This window comes from Aethalodelphis obliquidens, unplaced genomic scaffold, assembly GCF_003676395.1.
Source record: "Aethalodelphis obliquidens isolate GAN/ISIS:26980383/991018 unplaced genomic scaffold, ASM367639v1 scaffold48, whole genome shotgun sequence".
NCBI classification, from domain to species: Eukaryota; Metazoa; Chordata; class Mammalia; order Artiodactyla; family Delphinidae; genus Aethalodelphis; species Aethalodelphis obliquidens.
In genome coordinates, this window is record NW_020837992.1 from 7,633,170 (window position 1) to 7,651,128 (window position 17,959).

At 41.0% G+C, this 17,959-nt stretch overlaps 1 protein-coding gene across 2 annotated transcripts in view; it reads right to left on the reverse strand.

Annotated features, from left to right (window-relative positions):
- KCNH1 (potassium voltage-gated channel subfamily H member 1) overlaps positions 1-17,959 on the reverse strand; it is a 423,297-nt gene that overhangs the window by 388,782 nt on the left and 16,556 nt on the right. For both annotated transcript variants that reach the window (XM_027082909.1, XM_027082908.1), the window contains exon 2: positions 3,475-3,598. In XM_027082909.1, coding sequence (XP_026938710.1) covers positions 3,475-3,598 — 124 coding nt within the window. The remainder of the gene's footprint in view (positions 1-3,474; positions 3,599-17,959) is intronic.

The window sequence follows — 17,959 nt, forward strand, 5'->3', positions numbered from 1 at the left end:
GAGAATATAGTATGACCAACACATGAGGAATTACAACACTAAGAATCGGCACAGAGCACTGTCTGAGTGGTCAGAAAAGGCTTCCCAGAGGCAAGAACAAAAGAGATCTAAAGAGCAGGTGGAAATCTGCTGAGAAAAGGAGGGAAACGAACATTCTAGGCAAAAGACAAGCATGTGCAAAGGCACAGAGGTGAGAGGAAGGTTAATTCTGGAACCTGAATACGGTTCAGTTCCATATGTCTGGAATGTAGACAGTAAGGGGAAAATTAGCAACAGGTAATATGGAGAGGTAAGCAAGGGCCAGATCATGGAGGAGATCATGGCATTACAGGTCAGGTGAAGTCATTTAAACTTTATCCCGAAAGCAATGCAGGGAGAGCCCCTGCAGGGTTTCAGGCAAAAGAGTTACATAACGAGATCTGCATTTTAGAAATACAACTCTGAGAGACGTCCTGAGAAGGATGGCAGAATAAATCTGGACCACAGATTTTTCCTCTTCTAATTCCTAACAAATTAAACAAAAGAATAGGGAAAAAAAAAAGTCACCAAACAAGAAAAAGGGCGCAATTTGATGCTCTAAACATCAAGACATACTGTAGCTAAGGAAAGAAAAGAAGATTCAGCAAACAGAAGATTCAGCCACTGTCTGTGCAGCTCTTTTTCCTACCCCACCACTAAAAAAGAAAAAAGAGCTCTGGGTTGAAGAAATCCAGATGATAAAATTCTACAAATTCTTTCTAATACTTCTCCACACTCCTCACAATTTGGAGAAAAGTAAACTAACAGGGTAAATAAGCATCCTGAAAAAAAATTAGAGAAAACCTCTGGATAGTAGAAGCTTCTGCCTACTAATACTGGTTCTCAGCAGAGGAAGGAAAACTGCCGGGACTGTCCATTTTCTTGGGTCCGCACACTGAATATGGTCTGAAGACCAAGGTTTTTCCCTCTAGGAATGGGATAACATTCCCAACAACTAGGCTGAGCGACACTAACAAAACGTGAGAGGAGAGAAACCATCCCTCAATGGGGCTGGAAAAGCCAGTCCTCCAACAAAGGCTGCCCATGGACCCGCCCAAGCATGTCCCCTGCCCACCCCAGGCCTTCAGACGACACCAACAAGGAAGGACAGCCATGCTCAGCCCTCAAGGCTTATGTAATGTATAGAAGCAGCGGCGTGGGTTCCCAAACAATACACAACCCATCTTCTAAAATTGCGCATACCTAACTGTGCAATTTAGCTTTTTCTTGATGACTTGAATCATAGAATCACAGAATTTCAGAACTAACAAGAACCTCAGAAGTTATCAAGCACAATTCCTGAACCACCAAGTCAAGCGCCATGCTCAGCTTGATACTGGAACAGTCGTGGGCTTACTGTGAGCTTCCACTTTCCAGCACCCTGCAAGAAAAGTGCCCTAGCTATTGACTTTATGAATTCTGTGTCACTTTTGTTATCACGTCCCTTCCCAGCCCACTGAGAGATGCTATTATCTGTGGTTCCCCGTGAGCCCATCTCATGTAGTACTCTGCTTTGGGGCTGTGTTCTTCATCTATAAACCAGGAAAACAGATAACTGAGCTTGGTGAATTACCTTTAAAAAGAAGGATAGATCAAGACTAAATTAGCCATGCCTGAGAACAAGAGGATTTCTTTCTCCCAGGAGGTAAAAACTTAAGCTCTATAACCATTTTACTTAGCTGGTTTTGCTCTAAGGCCTTTTTAGCTTCCTCCCACTTTCGCTTTCTGAATGGATTTGCTAGATAAGTGACCTCAACTTATGTGATGGTTGTATAGGCTGGCAATTTCCTTCACAAGGTAAAACCAATCCCTGCAAAGTGGAGTCTTCAAATAAATGAAGTACCATAATTATGCCCAGCTTTCCTTACTCTTATGTACTTTTTCAAGTTGTAGTTTAGCGGTAGGTGTACATTTCCTTTGTCTGGACATTAGATTTCAGATGCCTGCAATGCAAGGAATAAGCCAAAAGGCTCCTGAGCAATTAGGGATGTGGCTAACACAAAGGCACGTTTACTTTCCTTCTAGAGAAGGGACACCTTCAGGGAATTAAATAAGTTTCTTAGAGTTGCACGTAAAAGAAAGTTGGCTAAATTATCCAGTTCTCTTATCTGATTTCCTTAAAGTGTCTGACGATAGCCAATAAGAAGCAAGAAAGGTAAGGAAAGGCTGCTCAAGTCACACGAAAAAGCGAAGCTCACTCTCCCAGTGTGTTCTGACTGTGTACGTGCACGTACAGATGGAGACATAGATGCACATACACAGATACTTAAGAGGATAACAGCACACCAAGAATATAAGAGAATTCTATCGTAATACTTGAGTCATAATTTTTAAACCTTTGAGGGAATCTTTTTTTTTTAACACCTTTATTAGAGTATAATTGCTTTACAATGGTGTGTTAGTTTCTGCTGTATAACAAAGTGAATCAGCTCTACATATATGTATATCCCCATATCTCCTCCCTCTTGCATCTCCCTCCCACCCTCCGTATCCCACCCCTCTCCTTTGAGGGCATCTTCAATTTTCCATTTCCCAGTCCCAAAAACCTAAAATTTAAGAAAAGGATAATATTTTCAAAACATTTAATACTTTTCACCAAATGAGTTACTTGGCTGATTTAATATCAAGAAAATGCAACTTCTGAGAACCAAAGACTAAGACTGGGTCAGATGGGTTTTTCCACCCTTTGGAGATGAGTTCACTTTTGGGTGTAGCAGGTTTAGGAAGATGATTCCACTGCATGCGAACACCACTGAAGACAGAAGACTCTGAGGAAGGCGAGGAGTGAGAGGCGCCAAAGGCTGTGGAGCCAAGACCTTGTTGGGGCAGCACAGGGTCCGGGTGACACGCTCCGCAGGACACCTTGAAGATGCTCTGAAAGAGCTTTTCTAGTGCCACGGCCCAGGGGCGCTGCTTGGTTAGGAACCCTGTCAAATGAACAAGCTTCACAGCACCCTTTGCTTCTGCCTTTGAGTCAGTGATCAGAGAGAGATGTGACAGCAACAGGCAGCAAGACGTGGTTCTCTTCTCGTTTTCTGATGAAAAGCCCTATGAACAAGGCCCTTGTCTCCAACATGCTGTTTATTCTTAAAAAACGGCCATACGTGTTTTAAAATTAATTTAATCATCTAAAATCATCCATTTCATTTGATTTCACTTAATCTTCTTTCACATAATTTCATAAAATTTTGAGTTCACATTTTATTGATAAAATGATTTTCCTGAGTTTTTCTAGGTTTTCTCCCATCTCACTGACTGTAAATTCATTAGCTGTAGGGACTATGTTTTAGATCTTCTTTGATTTTCCCAGTACAGTGTGTGAACTAGAGATGATCGTGCAATAAATATTCCTGAATGAACGCTGCATGAAAGGAAATTCCCAAGCTGAGTAAGCCAGTTTCTTTTTCCAAAAAGATACCATGATAGAGTGTTGAACAGAACCCCAAACATAAATACCTGCAGGTACTGCTTTTTTGCATCACTTCCGCCCTGTGATAGCCAGACAGCTTGCAAAATCCATCATTGCTGTACACGATAGGCCAGTCCACTATCTGGGCATTCCCCAACACAAAATTAGTATCTGTTAAGAAAAAAAAAAAAAAAAAACAGAAGAAGAAGAAGAAGGGGAAGGAGAAAAGAAAAGGGCATATGAGGCAAGACATTAGTTGAGATTCAATGAGAACATAAATAATAACCAATCCAGGTATTTTTGTTTCCCTCCAAAATGGCCCTCTGAGGAATACAGAAGAACAGAGCTTTAGAACTGAATATTTGGAATGCAAATGCTGAGGTTTCTGTACTCCAAAGGAAGCATGCTTAACCAACCAACCAACGTTTTCGGCAGAAATCCAGTGATTTCCATAAGACATACTCAAGTCCTAATTTTTCATCTCCGTGAGATTATGCTGGTAATGTGGAGCCAGAGAGAATCCAAAAGTAATTTCTTCTGGGCTCCATCCAGCATCTTGGCCCTGTCAGTCTTTTGGGCAGAAGCTACAAACTGGCCTTATGCACCCTGATTAATATTTGCTGATCCTTGGAGGAGAAGGCCTTCTTAGAAAGGCAAGGGGACAGCAGGTTGCCTCCTGGAATACGCACACCAGAGAGCCTTCCTCTCCATAGAGAAGTGACTTAGACCTTCCTAATGCTAGGGCTCTATAGAACCTGATCAAGATGCTGGCAATGACAAAAACTTTCTTACTGATTTTGAAATCATGGAGCCGCAGAAAGCACATTGCAGAGCTCTTTCATGGAGCACCGGCCCACCATTCACTTGTGACGCGGGGATTAAGTAAGCCAGATATGTTGGGCTATTTAGCGTGTTCTCACCACTTTCCACATTTTTAAAGATCATAAGTCTTCGATACCTTTTGTGCTCAGGAAATCAAGTGTCCCTCTTCTCTTTTCAAGACCTTAAGCAAATAACATCCAGAACTTCAATATAATCATTATTTTGGCTTGGCTCTCTCCCCTCCACAGAATAATCACCCCTTCCACACCTCCACCCGACCAAAAAAAGGAATGAAAGGACACACATACAGACCCTTCTTTTGTTGTAAACCGGAGGGGGTTTTGTTTATATATATACACTATGTGGAGTGGAATAATGGTGACATGTAATGTCCTCATTTAATTGGGAGGTTAATTTTGTTCTAGTACAGCATTTACAGTTTATGCACAATATGGGTAACCATCCTTTCCTATCTATGTGGGAAGGAAAAGAGGAAGGAGAGGCAGGAGGAATAGCTAAACACCATAATCTACTCGTTTTTCCGACATCTGGTTTGTTTATTAACACTTGCAAACTTTCGAAAGCTCTTAGATTTGAGTGGGCAGCTTAGCTGCCACCAGCTTTGAGAAGACTCTCTGCAGTGCTCCAGCTACACAGCGTACCTGGATACCTGTTCCTTTCTGGTGGTCCAAAAGGATGGTCCCTACCTCACTGTGCCCTCACAATCTGCTGCAGCCCCTTCCAGTGTGAGCAACCTTGGTGAAAGGTGATGTCTCTGCATGGTGGTTTCGGCCACCAGGAAAGCTGACAGCTAAAGGGCCTGTAGCAGTGGCTCCCCACCCCGCCAAGAAAGACCTGACCTCAGCCAGATGGACCCCACGCAGCTGAGCCTCTGACAGTGGACACGAGAGGGAACTAGCAGGTGGTCACCAGGTGGTGGGGTGCTCATCCACCCCTTCCTGCTGGGAGAGCATGGCTGCATCCCTCACCCAGCCTGCAGATGCCTTCAGGGCCACCCGGGACCCTACGCCTGGCTCCCCAATCTAAGGTGGGTGCTGTGGCTCCTTCATTTCCTGCTCAAAATTTCCTTCTACTCCAAGTTGTCAGAGCTCAGCTGTGTACTGGAAGTAAGACTCCTCCCTGAGAACCCCTGGGTGTGGTGACGTGGGCACTGCTGACCTCACGGGCTATGGCACTTGCAGCCAACCTGAGCCTCATAGGGTCAGAGATTCAGCATCAGATAAAACAACAATATTGGTTCCACAGTCAGAAGTAGCAGAATTAAAATGAAAGAAGAGCTTACTTACTTATTTATTAGCAATGGAAGCTACGCTTACCGTCAGTCTGAGCAGGGACTTCAACTAGAGGGATTCATTTTATGAATACGCACAGCTTCAAAGTGCTAACCCCTGGCTAAATTTAGAGAGCGCCTATCACTTATTTGTTCAATTTCTTTCTCTTTGCTGAAGATACACATCTGTGTACATATCTATTGTGATGAGTAATACAGTAAGTTACTCTTAATGTACTCTTGGGAATGCTTTGATATACTGAAAAGGAACAGAAAACAGCACCATCATGAAGTGAATCTGCAAACCTGCTAATCTTATAAATATGCCTTTAGTAAAAATACACAGCCAGTCCTTCCCTCTGTCTCTCCCTATATATGCACAAATACTTCAAGTTCCCATTGTATATCAAGCACAATGCAAAACGCTGGGATATCCAGCTTGACAAGGTATGGCCCATGCCCTTCGAGAACTTACCAGAACAAATAGGCCTGCATACAACTACCTAAACAGGGCATGAAATACTTAACTCTGTACGAGGGAGGTAAAGGACTGTGTCTCTGAGTGGTCACAGTGGAAGTTGCTCTCGTCTGGAAGGATGAGTAAAATTCACTTAAACATTTTCAATGCCTAAAATGTACCTGCCACAGATGACACAAAAATAGATAGAGAACTGAAAATACAATGCCTGCCTCTGGTAAATGTAAGAGGCTGTGGGAAGAACAGAAAATTTCAGGCAGAGGACCCAGCATGAGCAAAGGTCGGGCAGCACAGGACACAGAGCAGACTGGTGTACACACAGGGCAGCCAGGAAGACGAATGAGCAGGAGGTGAGCCTGCAGACTGGACTGCAAAGGGACTTGAATATCAGGGAGCTCTGACTTTATTCTGGAGACAAGCTAACCCTTCATGCTGGTCTTCTCTCCCTGAAAAAATTCACGTTTCTTGAACTGAGTAACTAAGCCTTAAAAGAAGTACGAAATTCACTGAATTATCCCTGAGTTCATATGAAGTCTAGTCAGTTTAACTCTCTCTCTTAAGTTCTTAAGAAGAACTTAAAAAAAGAAAAAAAACTAATTAGTATTCTCAGAAAGACTCAAGTGACAATATACCCATAAAACAAAAACAAGATGCTGGGTGGGGGTGGGGGTGGGGAAGACCCATAGGAGAACAAATGAACAAGTAAATAAGAGCTCCTGTAAATTCAAAGGAACAATTAAAAATTCAGCATAAATGTTAGAAGACAAAATAAAGTCTCACAGAGTACAGTACAGAAAGAGACATAAAAAAATAAGACACAGAAGATCAATCAAGAAAAACAGCATGCATCCTAATAAGAAGAGCAGAAAGAACAACACAAGAATAGGACAGAAGACATTTTTTTAAAATTAAATGATCAAATCTGAGGGTAGAATAACAATATTTTCAATATTTTCAGATATGATCTTCAGGTAAGATCTGGGAAATTTATTTCCCATATATTCTTTCTTAGGAAGTTACTTGAGGATGTGTATCAGCAAAATGAGGGAGTAATACATGAAAGAAGACAACATGGGAACTAGGAAAAAAAAGTGGCTCCAAATATAGAAAGCAGGAAAGGAAGCTAATAGAAAACATTCAATACAGATTGCTTCAGAGAATGGAAGTTCCAGAAGAGAAGTTATTTAGAGATAAAGGAGATCAGGAGTTAATGATATTCCTGATAATCTGGAATAACATAAAAAGTTTAGGCAGACTTCCCTCATGGCGCAGCGGCTAAGAATCTGGCTGCCAGTACAGGGGACACGGGTTCAAGCCCTGGTCTGGGAAGAACCCACATGCTGCAGAGCAATTAAGCCCATGCACCACAACTACTGAGCCTGCACTCTAGAGCCCACGAATCACAACTACTAAGCCCGCGTGCCACAACTACTGAAGCTACACACCTAGAGCCCATGCTCCACAACAAGAGAAGCCACCACAATGAGAAGCCTGTGCAACCACAATGAAGAGTAGCCCCCACTCGCTGCGACTAGAGAAAGCCCACGTGCGGCAATGAAGACCCAATGCAGCCAAAAATAAATAAATAAATGAATGAATAAAAATTTTTTTAAAAAAAGATACTGATGCATGTTAAAATTTAAAAAAAAAGTTTAGTAAACATATATAATTTGGGGGGCAGAAAAGAAAACTAGAAACATCAAAGAAAACAAAAGCTGTGCAGGAAGGGAAACCAAATCATACTATATCACATCATTGTCACGTAAACACATTATTAAATTCCAATTTCTACAACCAAGTCAAAATGAACAGATCATCCAAAATGAAAGTAAATAAGGAAACACAAGCTTTAAATGATACATTAAACAACATGGACTTAATTGATATTTATAGGACATTGCATCCAAAAACAACAGAATACACTTTCTTCTCAAGTGCTCATGGAACATTCTCCAGGATAGAACATATCTTGGGTCACAAATCAAGCCTTGGTAAAATTAAGAAAATTAACATTGTATCAAGTATCTTTTCCGACCACAACGCTATGAGGCTAGATATCAATTACAGGAAAAAAATCTGGAAAAAATACAAATACATGGAGGTTAACCAAGATACTACATAATAACCAAGAGATCACTGAAGAAATCAAAGAGGAAATCAAAAAATATCTAGAAACAAATGACAATGAAAACACAACGACCCAAAACCTATGGGATGCAGCAAAAGCAGTTCTAAAAGGGAAATTTATAGCAAAACAATCCTACCTCCAGAAACAAGAACATCTCAAATAAACAACCTAACCTCACACCTAAAGCAATTAGAGAAAGAAGAACAAAGAAACCCCAACTTAGCAGAAGAAAAGAAATAATAATGATCAGATCAGGAATAAATGAAAAAGAAATGAAGGAAACAATAGCAAAGATCAATAAAACTAAAAGCTGGTTCTTTGAGAACATAAACAAAATTGATAAACCATTAGCCAGGCTCATCAAGAAAAAAAGGGAGAAGACTCAAATCAATAAAATTAGAAATGAAAAAGGAGAAGTAACAACTGACACTGCAGAAATACAAAGGTTCATAAGAGATTACTACAAGCAACTCTATACCAATAAAATGGACAACATGGAAGAAATGGAGAAATTGTTAGAAAAGCACAACTTTCTGAGACTGAACCAGGAAGAAATAGAAAATATAAACAGACCAAGCACTGAAATTAAAACTGTGATTAAAAATCTTCCAGCAAACAAAAGCCCAGGACCAGATGGCTTCACAGGCAAATTCTATCAAACATTTAGAGAAGAGCTAACACCTATCCTTCTCAAACTCTTACAAAATATAGCAGAGGTAGGAACACTCCCAAACTCATTCCACAAGGCCAGCATCACCCTGACACCAAAACCAGACAAAGATGTCACAAAGAAAGAAAACTACAGGCCAATATCACTGATGAACATAGATGCAAAAATCCTCAACAAAATACTAGCAAACAGATTCCGACAGCACATTAAAAGGATCATACACCATGATTAAGTGGGGTTTATTACAGGAATGCAAGGATTCTTCAATATACTCACATCAATCAATGTGATACACCATATTAACAAATTGAAGAATAGAAACCATATGATCATCTCCATAGAAAAAGCTTTTGACAAAATTCAACACCCATTTATGATAAAAACCCTGCAGAAAGTAGGCACAGAGGGAACTTACCTCAACATAATAGAGGCCATATATGACAAACCAACAGCCAACATCATTCTCAATGGTGAAAAACTGAAACCATTTCCACTAAGATCAGGAACAAGACAAGGCTGCCCACTCTCACCACTATTAATCAACATAGTTTTGGAAGTTTTAGCCACAGCAATCAAAGAAGAAAAAGAAATAAAAGGAATACAGGGCTTCCCTGGTGGCTCAGTGGTTGAGAGTCCGCCTGCCGATGCAGGGGACACGGGTTCGTGCTCCGGTCTGGAAAGATCTCACATGCTGCGGAGTGGCTGGGCCCGTGAGCCAGGGCTGCTGAGCCTGCGTGTCCGGAGCCTGTGCTCCACAATGGGAGAGGCCACAGCAGTGAGACCCGCGTACCGCAAAAAAAAAAAAAAAAAAAAGGAATACAAATCGGAAAAAAAGAAGTAAAGCTGTCACTGTTTGCAGATGACATAATACTATACATAGAGAATCCTAAAGACGCTACCAGAAAACTACTAGAGATAATCAATGAATATGGTAAAGTAGCAGGATACAAAATTAATGCACAGAATTCTCTTGCATTCCTATACACTAATGATGAAAAATCTGAAAGAGAAATTAAGGAAACAGTCCCATTTACCATTGCAATAAAAAGATTAAAATACCTAGGAATAAACCTACCTCAGGAGGCAAAACACCTGTATGCAGAAAACTGTAAGACACTGATGAGAGAAAGTAAAGATGATATAAACTGCTGGAGAGATATACCATGTTCTTGGACTGGAAGAATCAACATTGTGAAAATGACTATACTACCCAAAGCAATCTACAGATTCAATGCAATGCCTATCAAATTACCAAAGGCATTTTTCACAGAACTAGAACAAAAAATTTCACAATTTGTATGGGAAGACAAAAGACCCCGAAAAGCCAAAGCAATCTTGAGAAAGAAAAATGGAGCTGGAGGAATCAGGCTCCCTGAATTCAGACTATACTACAAAGCTACAGTAATCAAGACAGTATGGTACTGATACAAAAACAGAAATATAGATCAATGGAACAGGATAGAAAGCCCAGAGATACACCCACACACATAGTGTCACCTTATTTTTGATAAAGGAGGCATGAATATACAATGGAGAAAAGACAGTCTCTTCAATAAGTGGTGCTGGGAAAACTGGACAGCTACATGTAAAAGAATGAAAGTAGAACACTCCCTAACACCATACACAAAAATTAACTCAAAATGGATTAAAGACCTAAATGTAAGGCCAGACACTATGAAACTCAGAGGAAAACATAGGCAGAACACTCTATGACATAAATCACAGCAAGATCCTTTTTGACCCACCTCCTAGAGAAATGGAAATATAAACAAAAATAGGGGGCTTCCCTGGTGGCGCAGTGGTTGAGAGTCCGCTTGCCGATGCAGGGGACGCAGGTTCGTGTCCCGGTCCAGGAAGATCCTGCATGCCGCGGAGTGGCTAGGCCCGTGAGCCATGGCCACGGGGCCTGCGCATCCGGAGCCTGTGCCCCGCAACAGGAGAGGCCACAACAGCGAGAGGCCCGCGTACAGCAAAAAAATAATAATAATAAAATAAATAAATAAATAAACAAATGGACCTGATGAAACTTAAAAGCTTTTGCATAGCAAAAGAAACTATAAACAAGATGAAAAGACAACCCTCAGAATGGGAGAAAATATTTGCAAATGAAGCAACTGACAAAGGATTAATCTCCAAAATTTACAAGCAGCTCATGCAGCTCAATATCAAAACAACAAACAACCCAATCCAAAAATGCGCAGAAGACCTAAATGGACATTTCTCCAAAGAAGATATACAGATAGCCAAAAGACACATGAAAGAATGCTCAAGATCACTAATCATTAGAGAAATGCAAATCAAAACTGCAATGAGGTATCACCTCACACCAGTCAGAATGGCCACCATCAAAAAATCTAGAAACAATAAATGCTGGAGAGGGTGTGGAGAAAAGCAAACCCTCTTGCACTGTTCGTGGGAATGTAAATTGATACAGCCACTATGGAGAGCAGTACGGAGGTTCCTTAAAAAACTAAAAATAGAACTACCATACGACCCAGCAATCCCACTACTGGGCATATACCCTGAGAAAACCATAATTCAAAAAGTGTCATGTACCACAATGTTCATTGCAGCTCTATTTACAATAGGCAGGACATGGAAGCAACCTAACTGTCCATTGACAGATGAATGGATAAAGAAGATGTGGCACATATATACAATGGAATATCACTCAGCCATAAAAAGAAATGAAATTGAGTTATTTGTAGTGAGGTGGATGGACCTAGAGTCTGTCATACAGAGTGAAGTAAGTCAGAAAGAGAAAAACAAATACCGTATGCTAACACATATATGGAATCTAAAAAAAAAAATGGTTCTGAAGAACCTAGGGGCAGGACAGGAATAAAGATGCAGACGTAGAGAATGGACTTGAGGACACAGGGAGGGGGAAGGGTAAGATGGGATGAAGTGAGAGAGTGGCATGGACATATACACACTACCAAATGTAAAACAGATAGCTAGTGGGAAGCAGCCGCATAGCACAGGGAGATCAGCTCAGTGCTTTGTGACCACCTGGAGGGGTTGGATAGGGAGGGTGGGAGGGAGATGCAAGAGGGAGGGTATATGGTGATATATGTATATGTATAGCTGATTCACTTTGTTATACAGCAGAAACTAACACAACATTGTAAAGCAATTATACTCTAATAAAGATGTCAAAAATAAAAACATGTCAAAGCATGGAATATTTAACTATAAGTATCTGAATAACCACATCAATTCTAACACTGCAAAAATACAAATGATAAGCTTAGAGAGAGAAGAGAAAACAATCATGAGATGGTATCTAGAGCTGATACAGTAAAAAGAAAGGTATAAATATTTCACTTAAAGCTGCAAAGATAATCAATAAGGGAGTAATATAATTATATTAGGAGGAGGGGTAGGAAGTAGATAAAGTAAGCTAAAAGCTCAAATAAATTAACAGAAGTCAACAGATAATACCTAAAATTGATAAATCTGGAAATAGCTATAATGCATGTTATTTAGAGACCTGGCAGAAACTATAAGAAGAAACAGCTAAAATTAGAAAATGTGGCTTCTGGTGAGCAGGATGGGTGAAAGGACAAGGCATAGGATGACTGTTTTTCTTTATAAGCTTTTCAGTTTGATATTTTTAACCATGAACATATACTACTTTGATAAAAATAAGTATATTCTTAATTTTTAATGAATTTAATCAGAAAAGATTAACTTATTGCTTAAATTTTTCAGTTACTAAAAAAATTAGAACAGGATATATTTCAAGCTCCAGATATCACTGTAATTTCTCATAAAAGTATTCTGGTCATCTTTTAAAGGTATTGATTGTTCCTCAAGCATTGCCACTGTTCCCGGGATGCATATTACAGCCTTATCTGGGAAAAACCAAGTCCACTAGCATTTTCTTTGACTTTAGAAAGGAAACAAAGAACAGGAAGTGCAGTAGAAATAGAATCATCAGCCTATTGATCATCCACTTAGGGGACTTCTCATCATAGAATAAAATTCCAAAAGAGTTTCCTTTCATTGCTAACCCAAGCAAGAAATTATAGCTTCCAAATAGCAAGACTCCTTACTCACTATGTGATAGAAGGGCTAAGAATTCCCTCTTTTGAATTAGAGTTTTCTCTGGATATATACATGCACCTCAATGTTCACAGCAGCACTATTTACAATAGCCAAGACACGGAAGCAACCTAAGTGTCCACTGACAGACGAATGGATAAAGAAGATGTGGTGTACACACACACACACACACACACACACACACACAGAGGAATACTACTCAGTTACCAAAAAAAGGAATGAAATAATGTCATTGCAGCAACATGGATGGACCTAGAGATTATCATACTAAGTGAAGTAAGCCAGACAGAAAAAGACAAATATCATATGAAATCACTTGTACGTCGAACCTCAAATATGATACAAATTAACTTATTTACAAAACCGAAACAGACTCTTAGACATAGAAAACAAACTTATGGAAACCAAAGGGAAAAGATGGGAGGGAGGGATAAATTAGGAGCTTGGGATTAACAGGTACAAACTACTCTATATAAAGTACATAAACAAGGTCCTACTGTATAGCACAGGGAACTATATTCCAACTATCCTGTAATAAACTATAATGGAAAAGAATATGAAAAATTGTATTTATATATGTATGTATAACTGAATCACTTTGCTGTACACCAAAAACTAACACAATATTGTAAATTAACTATTCTTCAATTGAACAAACAAACAAATTAATTAAACAATATGCCTTGGGAGAAAACAAAAGAATTCCTTCTTTATCCAAGGACTTGGAGTGAATGAAGGGAAGAATTCTAGTTCCAGTCACAAACACATTTCCTTCTAATACCAGAGAACCCAAGCATTTAGAAATTCTTCCCCATTCCCTACCCCATCCCTAGCACCCGCATGTGTACCCTGCTCTGGTTGGCGGGAAAAGGGCATATTCTGGATTCTCTTCAATTAATAAGATATAAATAAGTAATCTATAAATTACATTCCAGAGCACAATCTCTGGATTTGTAAATTGGGGGCTACCCATACAAATACCATAACATCACATATCATCAAGAACTAAGGGATTCTACATAGGTGATATTCCAGGTATTGATGAGAATGGGTACCATTCACTGAAATTTACTCTGTGCCAGGCTCTGTACTAAGTACTTTATCATATACCAAAGTAGGGTTTTTTTTAACCTTTACAACAATCTTTGTGAGGTGGTATTACTTTACTGAATGAAGTGTCATGGACTTTATCATTTTACTCATGAAAAAACTCTCTAAGGACATAGTTACAGCAGGGTACATTTGGGATTTGAACCTGGTCTATCTGACTTCAAAATCCGTACTTTTAATCATTATATTACATAGTCTCCTTCTTATTCCACTAAGTACTAAGATCAGACCATTTCTATGAAAATCTTTGCAACACATTAGATTGATGTGCCCCCCTGTAAAAATGCTAAGTATAATGAGACCTTTGTGAGTTACCATTACCATTATTGTCATCCTATATTATGATTCTTCCTTGTAATATACAATGATGCCCCCAGGAAATATTGACGTGGGTGGAATGAATTGTTCCTCCTCTAAATGCTTGGGTTCTCCTGTCTATCTTTCCAATGTTTCGTCTCTTCTCTCTCTTGTAAACTATCACCTCTTACTTCTTAAAATTTAGTGTGCCAACCTATTTCTAGAGCTACCTTCCACACAATGATAGAAGAGGAGGAAGGACAGGAGAGGAGGAGGAGAGGGGAGATGTTGTGTCTGGATCTCCATTTGAGACTCAGGGGTGGGAGAGACCACCACACTGGTGACTCAAAGGTGCTGGTCCTGTCAGCACTCCTGAGCCTCCCTCAGCTCCTATGGGGTCTGGAAAGGATCCAGAAGGTTCCAACTGTCCCACTGCTGCTGTAGTTGCCTAAGCAGATGGTTATCAGAGTGGAGTGGGGTGACCATGTAGACAAATGCTGCATGTCAAACTGCCCAAGCCTAAGATTAATTTGAGGGTTCAGGAAACTATCAGGGCCAGTGAGAGCCTCGATTAGGTCAAGTTACATATACACATACACACACACACATACACACACACACACACACACACACACACACAGAGAAAGAGAATATATGCTGAGTTGGGGCAGAGCACCAAGTTCTGTTCGATCCAAAGAACAGAACATAAGTTCACCAACTGCAGACTTGAGCCCCACAGATCAACTGGTCACCCAGCGACCAGCGGCCATTGCCAGAGATCCAAAGAAATAGTGGGGGAAAATAAGGCCTTGCATCTGGGGATCTGAGGTCCCAGAGGTGACGCAAGTGCCTGCCTCCACCACACACACCATGTGGAGAGAAGCATATGGGGTGGGTAGAATCGGCATCTGAACACAAACCGAGTTGCCCCAAAAGACTACCTAAACTGGGAGAGCTTGAGATACTAACTGGGAGGTTCAGAGTCCCCCCACTAACTAATTTCCCCTTGCTGGTCAGTGGGGTAGGAGCTTGTGAGGGAGAGATAAGATCTGTTAAATAAAATAAAGAAGTGGACCTAGGTGGGTCTGAGTCAGTTTGCCATCATTCCTCCAGAAGTGTATCTGTCATAAGAATAGACAGGCTCAGAAAGTGGGAATTCCTGAAAACAGTGCATAAATTCTGGTGCAAGGACTCCATGACAGCAACTTTGTTGAGCCAAGGCTCCTTAATTCCTCCAGGCAGCTGGCTATATTCCTGCTGGTTAAGAATGCCAGCTAAGAGGGCTCTAGTGAAGTGACACAGATCTTCTAGCCAAATGGAGAGATGTGCATTCCACATCCAACCATAAATGACTCAGATTATTTACTATTTCCAAGCTCAGTAAATGAAAACTTATTTTGCAGCCAAACAAAACAATTGGGAAAGAAACCCACTGCATGGACAAAATATCAAAAAAAATAACGTAATCTCCTAAGACTGCATCAGAATTGGCCAGATCTGGGGAATTCCCTGGCGGTCCAGTGGTTAGGACTCCACGCTTTCACTGCTGAGGGCCCAGGTTCAATCCCTGGTCAGGGAACTAAAATCGCATAAGCCACAGGCCGCGGCCAAAAAAAAAACTCAAAAACAAACAAAAAGAATTGGCCAGATCTGGATCTCAGAGATTTGAAGATTTTAAACTGAGAAATGTTAGGATATCTAACATTCTTCATCTATGAAGACAGCATCATCACCACCAAGACAACATGTATTAATACTCATCTATCAGGTGGGCAGGCACTAGTATTAACACATTTTTATAGATCTTGTAAGAGGGCTTAGAAAATCAAAGGAACTTTTCCTACATCACACATCTAATAGAGCAGGTACTGTCTCACATCTAACACTGTATTAGTCAAGGCTACTCAGAGAAACAGAACCAATAGGAGATATATATAGACATATAGAGAGAGAGAGACAGAGACAGAAAGACAGACAGAGATTTACTATAAGGAATTGGTGCATGTGGAGGCTGACAAGTCCCAAAGTCTATAGCTGGCAAGTTGGAGACCCTAGAGAGCCAGCGGTATAGTTCCAGTTCGAGTCCGAAGGCCTGAGAACCCAGATGGTATAAGTTCCAGTCTGAAAGCTGGCAGGCTCAAGACCAAGGAAGAGCCAGTGTTTCAGTTCAAACCCAAAGGCAAGAAAAAAAAAAAACAATGTCCCAGCTCAAAAGCAGTAAGGCAGGAGGAATTCCCTCTTATTCGGGAGTGGGTCAGACTTTTGTTCTATTTGGGCCTTCAACTGATCGGATGAGGCCCACCCACATTAGGGAGAGCAATCTGCTTTCCTCAGTCTACTCATTTAAATGCTAAACTCATCTAAAAACACCCTCACAGAAACACTCACAATAATGTTTAACCAAATATCTGGGCATCCCATGGCCCAGTTAAGTTGACGCATAAAATTAACCATCACACGCGCCAAAGCCAATGTTCTTAACTGTATGACACTCTGCAATAATCTTTAACAGAATCAGCAGAACCAGAGCTCACAAATTCTGAGACGCCTTCAGAGTCCTTGGTAGTACTCTGGGACTCTAGTTTAGGCAGAATACAGTAACTCTATCAAGCTCTACCTTAGTAAAGGGCTTTTATGAAGGCAACACTTATCCTTCCACACCTGGGCATTTCGCTAGAAAGAAATGTTGTAATGAATACTTTCGACCCCTTTCTCCCTCCCCCTCACTTATACCTCCCTAAGTAGAGTCATCAAGCTATCAGTAGGCATACCAAGAGCAAGAGGTGTCCACTCTGTGTGTCTTGGCCTCTCAAACTAGCCTGAGCCCCAGTGTGGTGGGAGAAGAGAGGGAGGGCTTGAGCTACTTGTCTCCTTATGACACTCAGAACCTACTTGCGACAGGCCCTGCCAGCCCTCTGCTGTCAGATTCTTGGCCTAGGTGTAGGTCAGTAACTCACAGCCTAGAAGCCAACACCTAGGCTTGAGGAAGGAGACAGATAGCACTGCTATGTTCTCTAATCTAGTTTAACAGTAAAAAAAAAGCTGATGCTGTATTTTGACCTTCTTCTGGCTCCTTCAGCCAGTCTCCAATGAGGATAAAATGGGCTCTGACACATGAACAAGGAGCAAACCTCTAATACTCCAAAGGGTACTGAGAGAGCATCTGCTCTCCTGCCTCCTGGCACTACTGAATCACACTGGTGACAGTCTTCACAAAATACCTACAGAAAAAGAGACAATACAATCCCTTCTAGAACACTACTAGTGCTTTGTCAGACCTTTTCACTTTCTCTCTTCTTTTTTAAAAAAATGTTTTTTAGAAAGACCAATCCCTTACATGTCTCAGGCCCTTGACTCAATGGTAGCTGGTACAGTCAAAGCATCACTATAGGACTTCCATGGTGGCGCAGTGGTTAAGAATCCGCCTGCCAATGCAGGGGACACAGGTTCGAGCCCTGGTCTGGGAAGATCCCACATGCCGCAGAGCAACTAAGCCCATGCGCCACAACTACTGAGCCTGCTCTCTAGAGCCTGCAAGCCACAACTACTGAGCCCGTGTGCCACAACTACTGAAGCCTGCGCCTAGAGCCCATGCTCCGCAACAAGAGAAGCCACCACAATGAGAAGCCCACACTGCAACGAAGAGTAGTCCCCGCTCGCCACAACTA